The sequence below is a fragment of the Olea europaea genome, chromosome 14 (assembly GCF_002742605.1).
Source record: "Olea europaea var. sylvestris chromosome 14, O_europaea_v1, whole genome shotgun sequence".
In the NCBI taxonomy this organism is placed as follows: Eukaryota; Viridiplantae; Streptophyta; class Magnoliopsida; order Lamiales; family Oleaceae; genus Olea; species Olea europaea.
Window position 1 is genome coordinate 970240 of NC_036250.1, and position 17110 is coordinate 987349.

General features: G+C 33.8%; 1 protein-coding gene across 1 annotated transcript; it reads left to right on the forward strand.

Annotated features, from left to right (window-relative positions):
- Window positions 1-9322: 9322 nt before the first annotated feature.
- On the forward strand, window positions 9323-9956 carry LOC111409707. The gene is made up of 2 exons (XM_023039719.1): window positions 9323-9364; window positions 9474-9956. Exons 1-2 carry the CDS (start codon window positions 9323-9325, stop codon window positions 9954-9956), a joined length of 525 nt encoding a protein of 174 aa, XP_022895487.1.
- The last annotated feature ends 7154 nt before the right edge of the window (window positions 9957-17110 follow it).

The window sequence follows — 17110 nt, forward strand, 5'->3', positions numbered from 1 at the left end:
ACATTTACATGACTTTTATATGCTCCAGTATCTATGAGGACAAGAAGATTTTTCTTATATCCTTCTTGATTTACATATCTTGTTTTGATATAATATTGTGAATTTGATGGTTCAGCAATAATTAATTTCTTGAGTTTGTTTATCTTAGAGTTCTGTCTAGAGGGAAATCTTGCAATAAGATTATCTCCTTCTAAATTAACACTATTTCTTCTTATCAGTTTTCCTTCATAATTAATTTCTCTAGCTTGTTTGTGGAAATCAAACATTATCTGTTCTGGTATAGTGACTTCATGTTCTTGGTATTTCCTAGGAGGTATATATTGTGCTAATTCCTCAAAATCTTTATGTATGATAATATTATCAGTTATTTTTCTTAGGTTGTTATGATGGCTAGTACTAAAAGCAAAAATTGATTTTATGCTTATACTAATAGCCTTACTTTTTCGTAACATTTTTAAGTTTTCAATTCTATAATATAGATTGAAACTTTGGTCAATATTATCATCAATTAGTGATATTGTATAATTTGATTTTACTGTAAATATTATTTTTTGATAAACTAAATTTCCTACAACTATTCCTAATAGAGCATCTATAGGATCTTATAAGATTCTGTTGTCCATACAATATATTTCTATTGGTACGTTCATACCTTCTCTAAAGAATCTTTTTACCATTATCTGGGCTCCTCCTATTTCAATGCATTTCAACTTGTTTCTTATGTTTTTCGGATAACTTTTGTTTTACCCATTCTTTTGTAATTATAGGAATTCTTGCTTTTCCTATAGTATATTCTATATTGATAGACATTTCTTTATAATTCATACTTACAATTGTTTTATTAACTCTTGGTAGTATTCCTAAGAATCCTTGATGGAATACATCTTTTTCTTGTAGGTCTAATATTCTCTTGGTTATTCTTTTGTATTTTTTAATATCAAAGGTAATTTCTTGATTTATACCTTCTATCGAGTCTTCAACTTCTTCAATTGTTTCTTCTTTTATTTCTAGATTTGCTTGTTATATCTCTTGATTCATATATACTATCTCCTCAGAATCTTCCTCTGATGAGGATATATCTAATTCATAAATGTTACTGCATTCATTACTTAAATCTCTAAAATTTTCAATTGGTTCTATATCACTATCATCTTGAATTTTTTTATAAATTCTAAAAGTTTTTATATTATGTCTATCCTTCTTTTTAGGACATTGATGGGCAATATGTCCTTCTTCATTATAGATGAAATATCTACATTTTTTAATATTTATTGGTTTGGTTTTTATTCCAATTTCTTTTTTTGAAATATTTTTTGTGTGGTTTAAAATTTCTTTTCTTAAATTTTTTGTAGTTTTTAAATTTTCTTTTATATTTCTTATATGTTTTATATTTCTTTTTATGGCATCCAAATTGTTCAATTTGGCCTATATCTTTGTAACAACATAAGGAATTTTTTCTTATTTTATATGCTTTCTTATTTTCTAGAGCTTCTCTGCATCACATGCATATCATTCTTTTTGTAAATTCAATTCTACTTCCAAAACTATCTATTTTACTCCTTCCTCTTCTCCTAGAGGTAATAATTTCTCATAATCTTTTAATAACTTAATTCCCCATGGGAATGGTAATTTCGTAAAATAAAATTTTAATATAGGTTTATTTTCTTGACAATCTCCTTGATTTAATCTATAGTATAATTCTTCAAATTTACATGTATATCTTTCTAATTCACACATATCACACATCCTTAAATTTTTCATTGCTATCATTCCTTCATTATATTCATCTTGTTTTCTATCTTCCTCATTAAAAGCATATCTATCTCCTAAGAACTCTGTTCTTAAGGCTTTTTCAAACCTTTTTAATATTTCTTGTATATTTTGATCATTTAAACTATTTCTATTATCTAATACTTCAGTTCTACCTTCTCCATACTTTATTATTCCTTTAATAGTTTCTGGTAACTTTTTCCACCATTCAGAAACAATTTCTCTGACTGTATGTTCTATAAATCTAAAAGCTGTATATGTTTCCCATTTATTAAATTGTATTGCTAAGTCTGTACTTTTTATCCATGTTTCAATAGCTTTATTTTTATCTACACAGTTTAGATTTAACCATACTCCTGTTGTGTGAATTGATTCATTATAATATTTCATTGGATTTATTTATTTTAAGATTGTTTTCTAATATTTCCAGTGTATGTTTTCTGTGTTTTTCTATATTGATTAATACCGTCCTTAAGAGGTATTGTAGTATAATAAGGATAATCGTATTTTTCATCACTACTGAATTCTATTTTTATATTTCGACTAGTTGATGGATTAGTATTCATCTTTGTATTTTTCATTTTTTCAGTTAATTCTTCTAACTGTTTTTTATATTCATCATACTATTCACCAGTAGATTTTAAGAATTTTTGTTCTTGTTCTTCTACATCTGTAATCATATATTGACTTTCTTCATTTTTTCCCCTTATTATTTTCTTTTTGTGTTATCCTAAAATCTTGAGGTGGATTAATTATAATCATATTTTTTCCTTTAAGGTTTTTATTATTATTTTTTTTTATATCTAAAAGAGCATTTCCTACTTGTAAATTATGTTCTAAATTTTCTAGTCTTTTGTGTATATCCTCAAAACTTTCATTTGTGGTATTTTTAGGTAAGCAGGGATAACTTGGTTTTTTATGTTTTTCAGTCTTTTTCAAAAATTCTTCAATTATATTTTCTTTTTCTACTAAGTTCATTATAATTTTAGGTTAGTAACATGGCTCTGATACCACTTCTTCGAAGTGTGCAGCGGAGGGATTAAGATTTTGAATCCAATTAAAATCTTCATAAGTTTTTAAAATATTACAATAGAATTTATAGAATTCACTATCTTTTGTCAAAAATTTTTCTTTAATAATTATATTTGATTTGTTAATTCTTCTTTCCTGTTTAAGAATCAGTTTATGTATATTATTTTCTATTTTGATTGCTCTATTATCTATATAAACATTTTTATATTTTAATTTTGGATCTAAATATTCTGTAAAAAAACTCTTCAGATCTTCTTTTAAATAATTTAATTCATTATTTGTTGCATTTTTTAGATCAATGAAATTTTGTATAATATTTGGGGTTAAATTTATTAAAGATTCATGATCTATATTTCTTTGGGGACCTAATAGAAGGTTTTTTATACATTGTAATGGTTTTAGTTGCAAATTCTCCATGAGGTGTATTTTTGGAAAGATTATTATTCAAAGGCTATTCTTAAAATAATTATCTTTTCAGGTCTAATTTCACAATTCACTCTTATATTTAGGTTATTTGCAGCTATTTCCTCTAGTGGTGAGGCGGTGGTCATAAGTGATTTGATTGACTGTGGCCATTAAATTGATTAATCGTGACCAAGGAAAAAGATAAATTGTGATCTAAAATTTTGTTAATTTGCAACCAATAATTTGATATTATTTTTTACTGCATAATAAATTGTGACTTTTAGAATTTGTGACTAATAAATAAATTGTGACTTGAAGTTTTTTTTTTAATTTTTAATCGACGAACAAATTGTGACCTATGAAATTTTTGATCTATGATCATTAAATAATTTGTGACCTATAAAATTTTTGATTCGTGATCGAAAACAAAAATTATGACCTATAAAATTTTTAATTTGTGACCAATAAATAAATTGTAATTAAAAATTGATCAGTGACTAATTAATTTTTTGATTTGTGATCGATGAACAGATTTTGACCTATAAAATTTTTGAATTGTTACCCAAAAATAATAACTGACTAATTAAATCATTAATTTGTGACCAAATTGTATAAATTCGTGATCTATACGTAATTAATAAATAAATAAATTAAATCGTAAATAAATTTTAATAAAAATATGATTTTTAAAATTTGAAATTTGTTTTCTTATTTTTGAAATGTATGATACTTAAATTCTTACTTATGAAATTTTGTCTTATTTTAAAAGTTATTAAAGAAAAATAGAAAGAATTAAAATATATATATATATAGAAAGAATGCCACAATTATTTCCCACAATAGACGCCAAAAAATAAAGGAAAACAAACTTGATATTAAGATTCTAATTTTTGCAAATTTTCCTTCTTTTAAGATTATAAGTTGATGGGGTCCTAGGAAATATATAATTAAAAAGTGGATATAATTATGAATTTAATGAATATAAATAAATGAAGTTTGATTTGGATAGTAGTAATTCTTTTAGGCTTTTAGTGAAGTATAATTCATTTTAGTTATAATTCATTTTAGATATATGTTTCTGATTGTTAGATGTCATTTAATTATACTATTATGACTATACAAACAGTTATAACTAAAATATGGCTCACCTTATGATCACCAAGTTTAGTAGATTTCAGTACACCTTTAATAATATTGTCAACCAGTTGATGTGCTTGTTTGTTAGAAAAGAAATCATTATCCACATGTACAGATTCATACATACTTATTCACCCAACATCCAAATCGAACTATTGCATTTCAATAAGACATGGATACGGTATTTCATCGAGAAACTCAGAGTTCATGTGACTATTTCCTAGACTGTTTGTGAGGTATATGTTAATTGTGACATTCTGTGATCAAGTTTGTGTTAACTGTAATCAGTTGTAGTCAAGTCTATCTTCATTGTGAGTGTTCATAACCAATCTATCTTAACTGTGACTATATATAACCGAATCGCTGTTAATAGTGACGTGTAACTAGACGTCCTATTGTTAGTGAATCTTTTGTGACAACAATGTCTACATTTAAAGTTCGTGACCATTTATAAGTTATCTGTGATTCTCTGTGATCAAATTTGTGTTAACTGTGACCTATTATAACCATACCTATTTTCATTGTGACCGTTTGTAACCAAGTTTGCATAATTATAATTGTATGTGATCAAATCTGTGTTAACAATTACACATGCTAACAGTGAATATTTGTGATGAAACCTATTTACATTTAAAATTTGCGAGCATTTATATGTTAATTGTGACCTTCTATGACCAAGTCTGTATTAACCGTGACCATTAATTTATTGAAAGTGACCTGTTATCTGATTATGATATATTATCACAGCCAAAAGTAAATCGCCACCCTATTACAACACTGTAAAATCTGGACCTCGCCCTATCCATCATCGTCGGCACCAACCATATCATCACTACCACCTCAATCCACCACCACATTTACTTCAAATCCACCACCATTTCCAAATGGGAGCAGATGTTATTTACACTATCAACGAGAGGTAAAAATGAAATTAGACTAGATATAATAAGATAGTGAAAATAACGTACTTTTCAACGAAAAACAAGGGAATACCATTCACCTAATATATCAAAATACTGTCTACCTGATATGATTTTTTTTAATTTTATTCTAGATTCCATATGCGATCCAATTTAACATACCGAACACACCCATAATATACTTGAAGTATCGAAAAATTAATAACCAAATCCCATATTAGATATCTCTAAGCACAATAGCAACTTAACGATGTTTCATAGTTCGTGTCAATTCCTCTCCAAGTGTGGACGTGCACAATGAACATCACAAACACTACGTTAAAATTTACTTTAAGATTTAACCATAAAGAAAGAGTGCCAAATTTGTTAATAATTATACCAGGCACGCCCAATCGGAAATTATTACAACATTTAGGTCACAAGAAGCTAGAAGCACATTTATCAAGGGAGAGAACAAAAACATATGGTATTAAGAAGATATGTGAGGCCAAGCCCCCTCCGGGCATAGTCTAATGGTGCAAAGGATAGGAGTGAGGTTATCTCGCGATTTGCTGGCAGCCGCAATGTGGGGGTTCGATTCCTGAAACATGGAATTGGACTCCTTGTAGGCACAATGTATAGGCAACTCTTGTTCCCTGGCCTGTTGGGGCACATCCCTCACAAAGCTCTAGAGGCGGGGCGGTAGGGACCCTCAAAGTTGGGGTTCAACTTTTTTTTTTTAAGATATGTGAGACCAATTTCAATCATTAATTTCCCTAATTTATAGGGGGATGCCAAAATAAAATCCACAATTTCATTACCTTCCTGTTAATACATTGACTGTAATATTAACCTCAAAGGAAAATTGAGGTTACACAATTGTGATGGGAATTGAGGATTGGTGGTTCATTAGAAGGGGATTGGATGGGTTCCAATAAACTTGATTACTTGACTCAATTTGAAGGAACTACTAGATTGGGGAATTTGTTCAAGAGATCTGTCAATTAGGGAATTTGTGTATATAGAAAAAAAAAATTATTATTATTATTATTATTATTATTATTATTATTATTATTATTATTATTTATCACCTGATTTTTAAAGTCTTTTTATAAGTTTGTTAATTATGAATTTATAAAGTTAAAGTATTGTAATTGTGTATTGGGAAAATTTCACATACAAGAGATTAAGTATAGGGCATTTCAAAAATAAGAAAATAAGTATCATATTTCAAAAATCAGAAATTAGCCTAAAAATAAAAACAAATATTAATATAATTTGATATGGAAAACAATCCCGAGCAAAGAGCCGTAATATCAGGATTCTCCTAAAAAAGATTAATTCATCTTTCAATCTAATTTCAATAGCCAGAAGATCTGAAAATACATCCAATTACGACCGGCTCTTGCGGAAGTGACGGTGAAACCGAATTCTGGTCACAAATTGCAGTCGCGGGTCGTATGAGATTGGCTCGAACAGTCACTGAAAACATTATTCAGGCGTGTAATTAAATTGATCAGGTGTCTAATTTTGATTTATTCATTATAATTTGTCGTTTTTTCACGCTAGACAAGCTTCGATTGATCAGAAATATGATTTTTGACAGAACTCTAATCATGAATGACGGACATTGCTGTTCAAAACTGTTGTGACCGTTATGGAAAACATGTGACCCTGGATACAAGATATAACCTCATGCATTCAGTATGTATGGGTGTTTGTGTCTCGAAATGTGTGAAGTGTTTGAATCTGTGTATTATGATACTGATGCTCTTGTTCGAATCTAATCATATGCGACAGACCTATACTTAGTTACTGTGACCGATTATTGCATGCAATTGTAACACATTGAATACATGTGACCTGCATGTATTCAATGTGTGACCATGACATTCAAGATACCACATACATTTGCTTTGACCTGTGATCATTTAACAGAATTGTGACCGACATGCAATTAACTGTGACCAATATACAAAGACTTAAATGTCACATGTGACCTATGCAATGATCTGTGACCTCTCGTAAAAAAAATCTGGGAAATAAAACTATGTGACCTGCATGTTTTCAATACGTGACAATGATACTTGAGATTCGATATATGTTTGTTGTGACATTTGACCATTAATTTAATTTTGACCCATTTGCAATTAGATTTAACATATATTTGGATGTTAGGCTGATCGTGTATTTGCTAATTTTGCAGAAAATGGGGTTAATTCACGTGTGTCTGTTGAATGGATCACAAGTGTCACTGGTTTTAATTGATCGTAGTTGCGGGTATTTGAGGCTTGTCGACACAGTTATGAAAGAGTTTAGCTTTGACCCTGCAAAAGTTGCTGTGACAATGAAGTATGTCTTGAACAGTGATCTGCCTCCAGTAGCAATCAAAAGTGATGAGAATGTCTTGTCTTACATGGTTTTAAAGGATATGAGTCGTGACCCTGCGAAATATCCAATTCACATCGAGGTGACAACTGCGGATATCGAAAAACAGCCTATTGCGCTATCAGTTGATGTTCAATCGAACGAACATGTGTTTTCATTAACAGATATGTCATCGGACATATGTGGAGTAATAATGGATCCATCTAGTGACAATCTTGAGCATGAGGTCACAGTTGTGGCGGTGGCAGATGCTAGGGAGGTAGAGGAAGGAAGAGTCTTCCGTAACAAGGAGATAATGAAATTGAGCTTGTCGTTTTATGCAATCCAAAACATGTTTGAGTACGTGGTTGTTCGGTCCGATAAGAAAGACTATCTTGTAAAATGTTCACGTGATGAGTGTAATTGGATATGTAGAGCATCGAAGCTAGCCAAAACAGATATGTTTAAAATCAGACACATTGCAGAAGGTCACATATGTGCTTCAAACATCGTACTCAGTACTCATAGGTAAGTAACAAAGATGGTTGTGTCAACTTGCATTAAGTATAAGTACACATCATCGCGCACAATATACACACCGAATGATATACGCAACGACATGCTGCATACATACGGAGTATCTCTGAATTATGTCCAAGCTTGTCGATCTCGAGAGGAAACTCTGAAAGTGCTTAGGGGTGATCCAACTGATTCATTCAATAAGATACCAGCCTTTTTTTCTGTGCTACAACAAATAAATCCTGGATCAGTCACATGTCTAGAAATTGATGGTCACAATAGGTTTAAATATTACTTCATGGCACTAGGTGCATCTATACGGGGATGGAAACATTGTAGGCCAGTTGTTGTGGTTGATGATACCTATCTAAATGGACACTATGGTGGCACCTTATTCATGGCATGTACACAAGATGCAAATAACAGCATTTATGTACTTGCTTTCGGGATTGGGGATAACGAGAATGACAGCTCCTGGACATAATTTTTTAGACAGTTGAGAAAAGCATATGGGGATAGAGACAGTTTGTGCTTCATGTCGGATCGTCACAACAGCATCAAAAAGGTGATTGAAAACGTGTATTCGGGAGCGTGTCACGGGATATGTTCTTACCATCTACTACAAAATCTAAAATCACGGTACGGGAGATCAGGACAAAACATAACACAAGCATTCAATGTAGCTGTTCGTGCCTATACACTATTGGAATATGAATATTACATGCAACAACTCGGCTCGATTAATCAGAAGATAAGGGGTTATCTGGTACTATACTATATGTTGTCCTATGATGATATTCACATAAATACGTTTAACATGGTACTGTACGCTATATGATACACATTTCCATGGTTTTGTTTGTAGGACGAAGTTGGACCTGAGAGATGGTCACGTTTCCACATGCCTTCAAACCGGTATTCTACAATGACATCGAATATTGTGGAGTCGGTTAATACGGTCACAAAGTCTGCCAAGAACTACCATATTCTAGCTTTGTTGGAGTCATTGAGACAAATTCTACAATCTTAGTTCTGTAGACACAAGGAGGATGCCCAAGGCACTTTTACAACCTTGTCAATCAAGTATGAGAAGAAAAATGAGGGAAATGAGTACAGATATGAGAAACCTGAGGGTAAGCTTGATTACTGTGACCTAATCTATAATCTGTGACTTACCGGATCTGATCTGTGACATGTGCTGTGACTTCTGCTGTGATCTGTACCGTTGTGTTTCAGTAATATTTGTGCAATATTATATAGAACTACATGACATGCAATTTCATCTGTGTCCTACTTTTTAATTACGTGACTTGTTATGCCTATAACTTGAGTCTATATCTGTAGGTTTCACCTATGAATCAGGCAATGTTCTCAGTTAGCGGTGAAAGTTCCTCCTTCGTTGTTGATATAGAAAACCGGACATGCACATGTAGGATGCTTCAAGTTGATCAACTACCTTGTCCACATGCTTTGGCTGTGTTTGCGAGTATGAAGATGGATCCATATGAATACTGCTCCTACTACTACACAAGTGAAGCGTTCAGAAATACATACCAAGAAACCATTTTTCCGGTAGGAAATCCAGCTGAATGGACAGTGCCAAATGATGTCCATGACATAGTTGTAATTGCACCTAATCAAAAGCGAAGTTGTGGAAGGCCTACTGAGAAGAGATTCAGAGCAGCGTACGAGGAAAACATAACCGTCAAATGTGGTCGGTGTGGTGAAAGTGGTCACAATCGTAGAACATGCAGCAGCTTAGTTCTGTTGAGTCAAAGCAACAAGAATAAAGAGAGAAAGAGGATGAAGACTGGAAATGTACATTGATATATTTTTTATAATTCCATTTCTTTTTTCATTCATTGATTTTTTGTAAACATAGGATGCAAAACATTGGATGACACAAATTAATGATCTGTGATCATTCTACAATAACATGTGACTAGTATGCATTAACTATGATCATTATTAATGACCTGTGACCAGAATGCAGTGACTTGTGACCAATATAAATGATCTGTGACCAGAATTCAGTGACCTGTGACCCCTGTGCAATCAACTGTGAATATATGAAATCATCTGTGACTAGATGTCAATGAGCTGTGACCAATATGCAGAGATCTGTGACCATTTATCAAGACACATGAGTAGGATGAAGTGACATACGATAAATATCCAATGACATGTGACAAATATACGATAAACTGTGACCAACAAAAGATGACCAGTGACATATTGCAAAGACTCTGCAAAATGGAAGTGGTTCAGCTGTGACAAAAGTATGAAATGATCTGTAACAAATATTCAATGACCTGTGACCAGATTGAATTGACTTTTAATAATTCTTCATGACCTGTGAACAATATACTATGACCTGTGACCAGGGTGCAGTGACCTGTGACAATAGGAATTGACCTGTGACCTTTGGAACTGCAGATAATCCTAGAAACTGGTGACATGTGATAATCCTAAAAACTGCAGGTAACCTGTGACCTGTGACCAGGATGCAGTGACCTGTGACAATGGGAATTGACCTGTGACCAAATTATACAAACCAGTGCCCTTGGAACTGCAGATAATCCTAGAAACTAGTGACCTGTGATAATCCTAAAAACTGCAGGTAACCTGTGACCTGTGACCAGGGTGCAGTGACCTGTGACAATGGGAATTGACCTGTGACCAAATTACACAAACCAGTGACCTTTGGAACTGCAGATAATCCTAGAAACTGGTGACTTGTGATAATCCGAATAACTGCAGGTAACCATTAAATTTTAAGACTTTGTCCTCGATACGGTGTCAATATAGCAAAATATGATATATAGTGAAACTTGTAGTAAAGTCCCCAAACATTAATGAACTTTTTGATATAAACAGACAAAAGTAATAACTGCGTTGTCATTACAAACGAATTTCCAAAACACGAGACAATGTTTCCTTCTATTACAACATGTTACTTCTAATTGCACTATCACTCTAAAACAATGCTTTTCCCACCAGTACGCTACACCGGCTTTCTAGTCTTCCCGATTTCACGATGTTTGAACAATAGTGAAGCTATATCCAACCGAGCTCTCCCCACATCAAACTTCATTGGCATGGATCCTATATCGTCATGTAGTATGTACTCCGCATACTTGACCACGTAAATGCCACAATCATGTCTAGGAACACAAAAAACAGAATATTAGCTATGAAATCCAGCAACTTATAATATGTTTAACTGTTAGTGGAGGGAAAAAAACTTGCCCATTTTTCTGTTGGGGAAGAGAGAAATCAAAATCCACATTCAACTCCATGGAATCTTTTTTCCATATTCCAACAGATTTCATAAGATGCGGAAGCATGCTAACAAAGGGTTCAATTCCAATACGGACTTTGATATCATTGTATGTCTTCCTGGACGAATTCAATAAACGCAACGTATGTGCCTTTATGTCTAACACTCCAAGCATCCAATGTGCTTTGTTGGTAGGCAAAAGTGGGATAAACACAAGGTCAACATCAGCCCATGGAGTGCTTAATGGAATTCGTGCACCGGTAATATCGTCAATCAGTCTATCATCCGTGACAAGAACATTTGCATCATCCTTGAAACTAGGATACAAGTGCTTTAGCTTGGCCTGGAACAACGAGTCCGTTGTGGTAGCTACAAACTTGAAATCTCTCACACTTCTTGCCAGTTGACGTATATAATAGAAGCACACGTCCATATGCTATAGAGATGAAAGTACAATAAACAATTTAGAAACCATGTATACACCAGAAAGCACGATGCAATAAGCTGTTAAGTTGATGTGTGACTCGACTAGAATGTGTGGTCACTACAATCTGTAGTTAGTGACCACTCCATAACTAAACCAGACGTAATAAAGACATGTGTGCCATACTGATGCACCTGCAGATATGTGTTCTCTTGTGCAGCGCGGATTGTGACCTACTGTTCGTGTGATTTGTGACCCAGGCATCAGCTGTGACCTACTGTTCGCGTGATCTGTGACCTACTGCTCGTGTGATCTGTGACCCATGCTCTATGTGACTAGTATACAAAAAATTGTGACTAATGTGACCTGTACTGTAACATACCCTTTAGAACTGTTACTTTTGTGTAGTGACTTACTGAACTAGTCAATGACACCTCCCTGGATACAAGTTCGTACCACCATGTCTTGTTTTCCACCAAGTACTGACCGATGGAAAAAGGTGGACGGATGACATCATCTTTATCATTGAACTTCTTCCTGCAAACGAGAAGAACGGATCATTATTTGGAACATTATGAATATAGGACAACAATTTCGTACTTGTTATGCGGTTTGTATCCTCTTTGAAACCAATTTTGAAAGTCAGCAACATCTGCATCTTGTACATTCTGATTGTAGTGTTCAAAGACCACTACATTTCCTAAAGATTTCATTTATTTCATTTTGTCGGCAACATTAGGGGACTGAAGGGCTTTAGCTGGCTTTGGAGCCCTCTTCACCGGCAATCCAGAACTTGGTGCAGCCTCAGGTGAGTGCTGCGTAATAAAATGTGTTCTTTAATATGTGACATGCATTAATCAACAAAAATACATAGATTTTTTGATACCTCTTGCTGAAAACATTCCGTGTCCTTCAAAACATCGGCTATGACCTATTCAACTTGCCTGTCAACTTCCTTTGATGTTTTTGCAACAATCTGGCTTGGTTGTGTGAATCCAAGACCGAGATCAAAAGATGGAGGTTCAATAGAACATGGGAATTCAACTGCACACACAGAGTCAACCTTCGCCTTGCCTTTCGAATCAACACTTCGTTCGACTTTTGCAGCCTGAAAATCAGAACAAAAATGCATTTGATAAGAAGTGTATATCAAACGGTTTGTGGTAAACAGACAAATAAGAGGCAGTCACAGTTGGGGTACTGACTTCGCATGTTGGTCAAGATCCTACAACAATTTCTGGTCCTGCGTTCTCTCTGAATTTTTTCATAATTTCTTCCATTGAAGTAGATATCAATGTAGTCACAGAATTGGACATACACTGCATGTGTGCTTTGATGTCCAACATGTCAGTACGAATTTCACCTTGCATACGAACTAGCAGATTCAGTTTCCTTTGCTGATCAGACTTTAAAGAAGACACCTGTGACTGCATTGACTTGAGCTATTTGCTTAGCAACCGATTCTCAGACTTTAGATCAGATATCTGCCCTTTGAAATAATTCTTCAATTCGTCGACCACCTGCATCACATGAATACCTATAATCAGTAAAATTATGATGATGAAATATGACATTGATCTGTGATCAGCAGTGACATGTGTATTGGTATGTGACCCAATCACCGAAACCTGTGACCTGAATATGTGACCTGAATGTTTATGTGACCAAATGGACTTGTGACATGATAGATGAAATTGGAAGAACTTACATCTTTTGACGGCATATCCTCTGAATCAGTGGTGTCATCTGACTTAAACTCCCCAGTTGGAGAATCTTCATGGATTGATGTCCCCTTCCAACTGGGTGGTGCGTCAACAAAGTCATCATCATCAATGGGGAGATCAAAGTGTCCCAATCGTCCATCAGTTATCAAAAGCATGGGAGTAGATTGTTTCATTCTTGGATTACTTAGTTTTGTACTAGTCCCAGCACGATGATCTAATCGGTGTATGCTACCACCCTTTCTCTTCTCCCCATGTGATCGATTGGGTAGGATAGGTTTCTCATACTGCACCTGACTCATGTATGGCATTGCCAATTCAGCTGGTGGGGGGTCCAGGTCACATATTTTCAACTGCCATTCATATCACAACAAAAAGTGCAATGTCAACAACATAAAATTATGTATGAACAAACAGATATAATTTTGCACATCACACATATTCAATTTGTTTGCATTAATTGTGATATAACAAGGGCAAATGGCGCCGTGAAAATGTCTATGACCTAGTATGAAATGATCTGTGACATAATGAGTAAATCTGTGACTTCGAGAATGCAATTTGTGACTTGACGAAAATATATTTGTGACCTAAGAAATATGATCTGGAACATGAGAAAAATGTGCCAGTTTAATATTTTGAAACCAGAACTGCTGCATCGGTGGTCATTTACGTCGGGATTGGAGAAGCATTCAGGTCCCTCAAGCTTCGCAGCCGAAGGGTGATCATCAGCCGTCCAATTCATTATCCTGGGGCACACTCTGGAAATCCTTCTCGCAGTGTATCCATCGAGACTGGGTATTGTCTTGTAAATCCACACTTGAAAGGCTACAAGCAAGCCTCTGAGTCTGTAATGTGTTGATCTCTTACTCAACCCCTCCCTCAATGAATTTATTAGTTTGTCAAACAGCGACTTACCCCATGGAAACACATTCATCGCACTAAAATCTTCAACCAGTATAAATAAGAAGTGCTCCACAGCCTTCTTGTAGTCTCTCGGATGTAGATAAGAAGTTATGAAATACAATGCACCTAGCATGGCAACATCCTCATCCGGAATGTCAGTAGAACCAAAAAATGCGTCCTTGATATTTTCATGAGTAACATTTTTCAACGTTGAAAAATACAAATTTTTCAATCGTGATGGAGTCTTCTCCATCCTACTTGTGTCATCATCGCCGACGTATCTCAAACCAGTCACCAAACAAAATTCTGAAATTGAGAACCGCACAAATCTTCCAGCTATGTTTAACCACAACTCACTCTCATTAGGTTGTTGCACTTGTCTCAGAAGAAAATAGTATATCAGCTGCGATTGGATAACAATTTCCTCGCATTGCAGGAAGTGAGCGAAACACGTATTCTGAAGGATTCGACGTTGGGTTTCATTGAGATTGTTTTTGAAGTTCGACACCACACCTTTGACGGGGGTAATTGTAATTTTACTCGGAAACCAACTCTTCTCGGGTATAATATATCTCCAGGCCTGCAACAACGATCACAATAAAACTGATCATTTTGGTCACAGGTGAAAATTCAGGTAGTCACAAACATCAACATATAGGTCACAAATCCCCTCCAGCAAAAAAGAAATCAACAACACCCATACAGAACGACACAATAGCGTTCCATAATTCACAAATGAACAACCACTTTTGAAAAAAAATTAAAAACCCTTACTACAATCAGGCATTTCGATTACAAATTCAACACAACATACATCACAAATTCAAAAATACTTCATCAATACACATTACCCATCGATTAAAATGAAGATAGGTATACTCGAAATAAGTGAACAATTGAAAAATATCAAAAACCACCTTCTTCGACGACTGTTTTCCGACCGAACTTCTGGATTTTTGTCTTTTAGAGGATGATTCCTTCTGCACTTCATCCAACTTCCTTTTAACTCTTCTTCCTGACTTGTGGATTCCGGTTTTCTCCCCACGTTTCCCACTACTTGAACGAGTCATCGTTGAAGTTTTAGAATACTTCGGGTAAACTGTGAACACTGCTTTGAGAAGGAATGTAAAAATTATGTGACCGACAGTGAAAGAAGTTGATCGGGGAATCGCCTGAGAATGACAGTGATGAACGTCCGATTGGATGAACACGGTTTGGATGAATACGGTTTAATCGAAAAATGGGATACGTGAGGGACGTGGTTATGGAAATGACGGTTCTATGGAAAGGACGTGTTTAAAGAAAATACAGTTTCTAAATTTTTGAATTACGTGATTTTAGGTAGAGATAGCTATTAAAAAATTTTAAATTAATTAGAAAATGAAAAAAAAAATCTGATTAGAGAAATGTGAAACTTCCACTCTTATTTTGGAAATATGAATTTATAAACTATGGATTTGTGTAATTACCACTTGTGTATTTGTCCCTAGATTTTAGCCCATTAGATTAGTAATATGGGCTTTTTAATCAGAATGTTTCTCTTGGGCTTTTAGTAAGTTATATCAAAGAATTTTGGGCTTTTTCCAATAGATGTTAGGCGAACCTTAACTTTTGCGCCCTTTTAAGAAAAATGGTGGGCTCACAAGTTAGAATTTTCGTACAGGATATGATGATGATCATTATTAAGGAAAATTTTCAAGTTGGTGGAGTCTACACATTGCGTATTTGATATATTGAATTGTACTGGATTTGATTCGTTAAATTGTATAGACAATCTAACTAATTAAATTTTTGTTACATGTCTTTTATTTTCAATTTAATTCAATAATTACTCTAAAACAGTTGAACATAAATTTGATTTGTTCATGTCAGGCAATGATTTTGTTGATCTATTTTGGTTACAACTCAATAGTAATGAGGGTCAAGTACGGATTTGGGTTAGTGTTCAGTGTAACATATTCTAGATACAAGATCAAAAAAAATGTCAAGCTTTCCGTATCGACAAACTCAAAAGAATGTAAAGAACTCACGATATAAAGTAGTGAATTAGCAATACAAGATCAATGTCCACTTAACTATGCATGGTTTCATTATATTTTCGAAGGCAGTCAATTACAATTAATTAGTCATTTTTCATCTATGAAGAAAGAAGTTTACCTAGAAAGATCCATTCATGTTCAAGGTGAAGAGTTCAAAGATGATCGACACAAACCCTAGCTAGATCATCTCTAAAAATCTTATTTGATTCTTTCATAATTTGGTTAAGGAAACTAGATTGGTCAATAAGAAAATCTTTCTACTTTAATGATATGATATGGTCCCATAACGCCTTTTTAAAGTCAAAATTTAACACATCCACGGGAAAAAAAAAAACTATTAGTCCATCCAAACTTAATGAAAAAGGGAGGGAGCATTTGTCTAATTACATGTCAATCTATTTCATTATGGCTTTAGGATTACTAGGAAATTGCATTTTGAAATGATATTTTGATAGGAAAAAAAAAAGGATTAATATAAATGAAAAACTCGTTGTTGATTCGTTAAGAATTTCTTTTATAAATATACATGAAAACTCGTTGATTCATATAAAATATTGATATTTTAAGCTCTTTGAAAATATTGACAAACAATCGAGACTCATTTTATATTC

Excerpts from the sequence above, each read along its gene's own strand:
- LOC111409707 (XM_023039719.1), top strand. The coding sequence starts at position 9,323 with ATGTGCTGTGACTTCTGCTGTGATCTGTACCGTTGTGTTTCA. Across the intron at positions 9,365-9,473 it reads ATCTGTACCGTTGTGTTTCA|GTTTCACCTATGAATCAGGC; the intron begins GTAATATTTGTG and ends CTATATCTGTAG.